At 43.4% G+C, this 8261-nt stretch overlaps 1 protein-coding gene across 1 annotated transcript in view; it reads right to left on the reverse strand.

Moving 5' to 3' along the window:
* LOC145347086 (protein APCDD1-like) overlaps positions 1–7633 on the reverse strand; it is a 37000-nt gene extending 29367 nt beyond the window's left edge. Inside the window, exon 1 of the mRNA XM_080194997.1 lies at positions 7057–7633. Coding sequence (XP_080051123.1) covers positions 7057–7117 — 61 coding nt within the window. The 5' untranslated portion in view covers positions 7118–7633. The remainder of the gene's footprint in view (positions 1–7056) is intronic.
* Between the last annotated feature and the right edge of the window lie 628 nt (positions 7634–8261).

The raw sequence follows: 8261 nt of genomic DNA on the forward strand, positions 1-8261 counted from the left end.
TCTATGTTTACATGGTTTTTGTTAAAGGGTAGAGGAAAATTGGTTTACTTCTGACATTTAATTGTTTTGTTTTTATTGTTGTACTTATTTCAGTCAAAATGTGTAGAAACTGTAAAATTCAAACTGGTCCCATTGTTACACTGAGGTCACATTCCTATTATTATTGCAAAAACCTTAGGATCATATTGGTGCAGGTGATTATTGCAAAATAAAGTTATATGTTCCAATGTTTTAATTTCACAGCAGGAATGGAGTATTGTGCAATCACATAACAGTTATCTCTGCTATCATGTCCTTTTAAATGCAGTGGAATAATTTTGATTTTACTGTATTTCCAATCTTGAAGTACAATACCCCTTCTGTTCCATTCAAGTTATTTGATTGTGCGAGCCAGCAGTGCATCAACTGGTGCCGTGGCACTTACTCCCAGCCGCCAAGAAAAACCAGAAAGTCATAAAGAAATGTAATTAACGTTAACCCTTCATACACCAACGCAGCAGAATGTTTCAATGCAGCAGTGTACTTTTAGACTGGAGCGACACTGATAACATGATAAGCAATTTAACTCAGTTCCTGGCTGCTGTACAGTGCAATGCAAGTTGTGTCTTATGTATTTTTAACAAAATGCCACAGGGAGGCTTGTCCTCCAAGCAAAACCAGATAGTTGCTGAGTGAAGGAGTGGGGAAATTGTAAAATGAAGACCTCCCTTCTAACCCTCACTCCTATACTTGTCTGCTGAGATTTTCCTCCATTCTGAATTACTACATGCATATAAATGAAGGTAAGAGAATAGGATTTGGGACTTCCCAATCGCTGCATTATTGATGGAGGTCAGAGGGATGAGATTTAAAATTTAAAATTTATTTTATTAGTGTCACAAATTCGCTTGCATTAACGCTGCAATGAACTGACTATGAAACTCCCCTCGTCGCCACATACTGGCACCTGTTCGGGTACACTGAGGGAGAACTTAACATGGCCAATGCACCTAACCGTCATGTCTTTTGGACTGTGGGAGGAAACCGGAGCCTGGAGGAAACCCATGCAGACACAGGGAGAATGTGTAGACTCCTCAAAGATAGTGGCCCAAGCCAGGAATTGAACCTGGGTCTCTGGCGCTAACCAAAGTGCTGCCCATGGAGAAGGTCAGAGTCATGAGGGTAGTGGCAGTGGGGCTAGGGGTTATGGTGGTAAGAGCTAAGCTAAATAATCCCCTGGTTCAAAAGGTAGGAGATCTCCTTTGTACCTTTATCCACTCCTAACTCTTTGACCTGTCTGCTCCTTTTCAGCTGGGTTTATTCAGAACCTATGAAGAGCTTCAGGTCCATAGAATCCCTACAGTACAGATGGAGACTAACTGGCCCATTGAGTCTACACCGCTCGACATTCTGTTTGAGTATCTTACCAAGATCCTCTTCCCGTAACCCCACACATTTACCATGGCTAATCCAGCTAACCTACAAATCCTAGGACACTAAGGCGAAATTTTACATGGACAATCCACCTAACCCACGCATCATTGAATTGTGTGAGGAAACCAGTGTACCCAGAGGAAACTCATGCAGACACAGGGAAGCTGTGCAAACTTCACACAGACAGTGACCCAAGGCCAGAATTGAACCCAGGTCCCTGGCACTGGGAGGCAGCAGTGCTAATCACTGTGCCAGCGTGCCAGTATTGTCTCCCTTTGAAACATCATGGAATAAAAGATAAGACTTTATCTTTCCCAAGCAGGTGGATTTTTATTGAAGATCAGAGACAATAATATTGTTCCAGCCTCTGAATTCCACAACTTCAGAACTTTCTTGAGATTGACGTTTTTTTCTGTTTTCTGTTTTTAGTCCCTCACATTCAACCTCAATTATTCAGTGAGTTGAAACATTCTGCTTCTAATTACCATATTTTGTCCTTTCATAATTTAAACCTCAGCCTGGTTCTGTGGAGAAAATACTCAATTTTCAAGTCTTTCCAGTAATTCTATTTGCTCAGGCACAACGCTATTGAATGTGTCGAATGTCTCTTTAATGTCCCTATGGGTGGCACGGTGGCACAGTGGTTAGCACTGCTGTCTCACAGTACCAGGGACCCAGGTTCAATTCCCAGTTTGGGTCGCTGTCTGTGCGGTGTCTGCACGTTCTCCCCGTGTCTGTGCGGTTTCCCTCCGGTTTCCTTCCATACTCCAAAAAACGTGCTGGTTAGGTGCATTGGCCATGCTAAATTCTCCTTCAGTGTGCCTGACCAGGTGTTGGAGTGTGGTGACTAGGAGATTTTCACAGTAGCTTCATTGCAGTGTTAATGTAGGCCTACTTGTAACTCTAATAAATAAATTATAAACTTTAGTGTGGAGTCCAATGTCCTCAGTGAACTCTTAAAGGTCTTTTAAAGAAATTATATAGGCTCATCGTTGCCTTTTATAATCTACATCTTGTGATAAAACCTAGAATATTAGCATTTTTGCAGCCTTAAAGCCCAGTCTTTAATATCTTATGGACCTGAATCTCAAAATCCCTGTGTTCCTGAACAACACTGAATCTACTTCCATTTCAGAATAGAAATCATTGCTGTTAACTTGTTAAACCAGATGAATTATCCCACATTGATTCATTCCCCCATCTTATCAATACTTCTCTACAGTTTCTTTTGGTCTTCTAAATAATCTGTAAATGTTGTCACCACCCTTTCTGGGCTATATTGAAATCATTGACATTAACAATGAATTGGAAGAACTTCCAAAACTAAACGTGGTGGGACACCGTTACACATTTCCAACCACTGTAAATTTCACAACTACACATAGCAACTTCTCTGCTCTTGTAGACTTGTTTTGAGTAAGAACTTATTTTAGGAATTTCATTCTCTTTTCTCCATTGACTCCTTTTCTGTCCCAATCATTTATGACTGGTTAAATTTGGTTCGTTCCTTATCTCCTTAGAGAGTAGTCTTCTCAGATACTTAAACTACTTACCATAGCTGAGTTTGCAGATTAGTTTAGTTTATTTGTCAGTGTCACACGTAGACTTACACTAACACTGCAATAAAGTTACTGTGAAAATCCCCTAGTTGCTACACTCTGACGCCTGTTCGGGTACACTGAAGGAGAATTCAGCATGGTCAACCCACCTAACCAGCACATCTTTCAGACTGTGGGAGGAAACCAGAGCACCTGGAGGAAACCCATGCAGACACAGGGAGAATATGCAAACTCTGCACAGACAGTGACCCAAGCCAGGAACTGAACCAGGTTCTTGGCACTGTGAGGCAGCAGTTTTAACCACTGTTTTGCCCCAGTCTAAATCCAGAGCCTGGAATGAGAGGGAGTGAGAATCTTTGGTGATTGTAGGCACACATCACTTCAGTTTAACACTGCATAGAGTATAAACTCAGGGCATTGTTGAATCTGGATCCTGGACCATTGGGCATGTTTGAAATTTGCCTTATCACAGCTAAAACGATTAGAGATAAGTGACTCTCTCTTTCATGTTCTCTAAATATTTAAATCTCTAACTAATGAGCGAGTGTGTTAGCTGATTGTATATTCTGGTTAATGTATACCCTCCTCTTTAAGTGTCCCAGCTATGTTAGACAGGCTCTGGCTGACTGGACCCCAAACAGCAAGTAGCAATCTCGGATTCATTAACTGCACCAGTAAAGATTTTATTTTGAACCACAGAACTTTATAGCACAGAGAATATTTCCAACCCTCAGTGTGTTTACTTGCATTTTACTGAAACTATCTAGAACTAATACACAATTCTATTCTCTCTTCAAAGCTCTCAGCTTCAAAAATTTATGTCTTTCCATAAAAAAATGCAATGGTTTCTGCCACAGCTACTGCCTGTGGCAGAGCAGTACGTACTCTAAGAAACTACCTTGAAAAGACATTGCTGCCAACCTCTCTGCTTAGCAACACTTTTCAAACTCATGGGTCCTTGTTGTTGACTTCCCAACCAGAGGATAAAGAAAGAAATATTCTCAGTAGGTAATGCTGACTTGCTGAATATGGTGTGTCTCAGTCAATCAGTTACATTTGAAATAAACATCCCTAACTTGACCATTAGAATGATTTTCAAAGGCACTCTTTAAAATTCACTTCTTTCACCAAGCATTTGGTCACATCTTGCAGTCTTGTGGCTTAAGCATGCACTTCTGGCAAATGCCTAAGGGTACATTTTCACTCTAAATGTGCTACACACATGTGCGGGCTGCAGTGGGAGCTTTAGAATCATAGAATCATAATCATAGAATCCCTACAGTGCAGAAAGGAGCCATTCAGCCCATCAAGCCTGCATCGACACCAATCCCGCCCATGCCCTATCCTGGTAACATCATGTATTTACCCTGTTAATCTCCCTTACACTGACAGGCAATTTAGCATCGCCCATCCACCTAACCTGCACATCTTTGGACTGTGGGAGGAAACCAGAATATGGGGAGAGCACAGTGTGAACTCTGCACAGTCACCCGAGGTTGGAATTGAATCGGAGTCCCTGGTGTTGGGAGACAGCAGTGCTAACACTGGGTCACCGTGCCGCTCTTGAAAGCAAGGCTTGTGCTGAGGAGATATGGTCAGAGTTACAGGCTGGAAATGGAGAATGGAGCTCGGAGGTTATGGTGATAGAATGAAAAACTCAGAATAAAGACAAGCAATATCAATCGAGGACAGAACATGTATGCCAGATAATAGAACATAGGAAAGCAGAGATTCAGAGGTGAATCTCATTCCTCATCTGGCCAATTCCCTCCCAGGCCCTATACTATCTAGTAGAACCTCCACCACTTATTGCCACGTGGGGGTGGGTTGGGGGGGCGGGAAGCTCACCGAGTCTTCACACCCTATTGTACAATAAGAAGTCTCATAACACAAGGTCAAAGTCTAATAGATTTATTTGGGATCACGAGCTTTCGGAGCACTGCTCCTTCATCGAGTGAGTGGAGCCACTCACTCGATGAAGGGGCAGTGCTCCAAAAGCTTGTGATTCCAAGTGAACCTGTTGGACTTAAACCTGGTATTGTGAGACTTCTTATTGTACCCAATGGCATCTCGACTTCACCCTAATGTAGTTAGATGAAACTGCCTGATACATGTACACACATGTTCCTCCAGGAATGAACCTCTGAGAGAATTTGTGTGTGTATATTGGGGGAATGGTGATTTGATTTTAAAACGAATAAACTACATTTAAACAAATAATTATTAACCCCTTAAAATATTTCATGAAAAACAGTAAATAATTGGTCTTTTTAAAGTCATAGGATGTTGGGAGATAATCCTTTATTCTGGCACCAGTCCAGTTTGTTAACATTTTGAATAAACAAACTGCATTAGGAAGGCAACAGGAGACTGCAAACTGAATTCAAATCCTGATTGAAATTCATTTAGTGAGACCCGACAAGGAGCTGTACGTTTCCTGCATTACTAACATATTCACCAGTGCTTAAACCGTCCGCACATGTAACTTTTGCAAAGAGCGAAAAGACAAGTTGGCGTTGTCCAAGTGACACTGATGGTGGTGTACGATGCAAGTGGGAAGAGTGAGCCGCCGGGAGGATCCCGTTAACATTTCGGGAGTTGTTTTCTTTTGTCATTTCAGAGTCGGGGAGGGAGAGGGGGGTGAAAAATAATTGTGCAATGATCTGTTTTTGCTTTAACTTGCTGGAACAATCATCTTCACGTCAGAGGCAGCTTCATTCTCTGCACCAGCCTTGATTTAATTCCCTGGTTTGAAGGAGATTTTTCTGTTAAAAGTTGCTCCGTAATTTCCAACAGATGGGGTTTCTTTTCCCTTCACTTCTCTCTATAATCAACCCTTCAAATGATTCACAGCTCCAGACTGCTTATATCCTGGGTGAACTTTCTCTATCCCCACATTTCTCTCTCTCATACCCAGTGGTTTTTTTTCTCGCGTGTGAAAGGCTGTTTGTTGCTAAGTTTCTCTCGTATTGTGGAGACAGATACAGACACGAGGCAAAGGTCAGCGGCTCTTCAATGAATGAAATTGACACGATATTGACAAACCCGGGAGAAGCCGCTCCGAGCTTTCAAACCTCACAAATATTTAACTTCTTGAAAGTCAACGCAAAACTCCGCCACCTCGCCTGCTATTTAAAAACATTCCTTAAAAACAAAACTAAAAGGACTAAGGCATGTTTTAATTTTACAGAGAACCCAAAACTGTTAAAACTCACTGTAAATAGCCAGTGCAATCAAATAAAAGCCGCAGTACCGTACGCTTTAAAAAAACCCCTTCACACATGGCCATGAATTTACCCCACCCCACACTTTTGGGTGTTGGCTCCGATCTTTTTGACAAGTTGGAGGAACTCCGGCTCCGCACTGAGAAGTTGTACATCCCTGGTTAAAGAGAGCCAGCAGTTCTTGAAATTCAGCCCAGAGCTGACTGAGGGAGAGCTGTCCCTGGGAGAATGGGTTAATCAGTAAGATACAGAGTCATCCTGGCCAGTGCTGGCACAGACATTGCCACACTAATGGCACAAGCTGAAGCAGCCTGTTGTCAGCTACAAGGAACACTCATTCCAAACCTGAAGAAGTTCATTCATTTCTAAGAGTATTGGTGGCGCACTGTGTGTGTGTAGTATGCACACACACACACGGCCATACACTCACATGGACATACACACGTGGACATACACACATGGGCATACACACACATAGACATACATACACAGATGGACATGCAAGCACACGGACACACTCACATGGACATACACAAGCGGACATGCACATACATGGACACGTACACACAGGCATGTACAAACACACGGACATACACAAACATGGGCACATGCACACGGGCATATACACACACGTGGACACATGCACACGGGCATATACACACACGTGGAGACATGCACATGGGCATATAGATGCACATGGACGACACATATACACATGCACCTGGATACACATGCATTACGCACACATGGACAAACAAACACACGGGCACACACATGGACATTCACACATGTGGACGTACGCATACACAGGGACATATACACACATACACCAGGAAACAAGAGCTGGACAGGTAACTTACCCGGGAGGATCAGGGTCAGCAGCAGGTATCTGCAAAGCAGTGGGGGCCAGTGTGAACCCATCGCTTTCACCTGGTTCCAAGTTCAGCCCAATTCCAGATTCGGTTCCTCCGGAGATTTTGCTCAGTCCAAGAGTCAAAAGAGAGCTGCGAATTGTAGTGGAGACTCTGTCCCTCCTCCTGTGCTTTAGACACAGCCAGCAGCGGGGCAGAGAGGCTGAGGGGGTGAGATTAAAGAGGCTGATACTTCACACTGTGTGCTCACACTGACTGCAGCACTCGCCACTGAATCTGCCTCTATCTCTGAGACGCTGCTTGTGGTTCAGTGGAAGCCACCGGCTGGACCCGTGCAGAACTTTCTCTCTTCCCCCCTCCTTCTCTATATAATTCTTTTCGTTTTGAAAAGTTTGCAAGAAACTGTTGTTTGTGAAAACAAAATACCGCTGTTGTGGCTGCCAGCCCCCTCACATCTGGGAGAGCGCATCCAGAGTGTTGTTTGGAGTGTTTGGCTGAAGTTATTGCCCTGCTCCGCTGATCTGAGTCTCTCTCTGTGAGTCTCAGTGTGTGTGTGTGTGTGTGTTGAGAGGCCTCTCAGTTTCCCAAGCACATCAGCACTGGCTGAGGGTCAGGAGGTGGAGACTTTGCTTCTTCAGAACTGCTTCAAAGGCTCGGCTTTATGACGATCAGAAAGTGGTGCGCTCAGAAGGGACTCTTTTTTATTCCCCATCCTGTTAATTCTCCATGAAGTTTCCTTTCATTGTTATTTTTTAAAGTCCAGTCTAAATCTTAACCCTTTCCAGAAATCTGGTAGCTTCTAGAAGCCGGGTCTTCCGCCCCTCCAGCAATATTTGGCGAGAGGTTAACAAGCCACCAAAAAAAAATCAGAGAATGGCACACAGAAGGAGGCCATTCGGTCCATCTCTCCCTGCTTGGAGCTAGTCCCACTCCCTCACCCTTCTCCCCGCTGTTTGCTCCTCTTCAGATAAGCTGCCCCGAATTCATTCCGAATAAAACAGCTCACCCCCTTCTCATCCCAGAAGTAAATACAGTTATTACTTCTTTACAACTTCAAAGGTAATTTAAATTCAGTCCGCATATCCCCAGTATAACATAAAAGACTAGATGGCAGCAGTGGGTAACTGGGAGACTTTGAGCCAATTTCAAGCCAGATTCAACACACAGTCACACTGCCAGTTTCCCCAACTGCT

Source organism: Carcharhinus amblyrhynchos, chromosome 8 (assembly GCF_965287045.1).
Source record: "Carcharhinus amblyrhynchos chromosome 8, sCarAmb.v2.hapA, whole genome shotgun sequence".
NCBI lineage: Eukaryota > Metazoa > Chordata > Chondrichthyes > Carcharhiniformes > Carcharhinidae > Carcharhinus > Carcharhinus amblyrhynchos.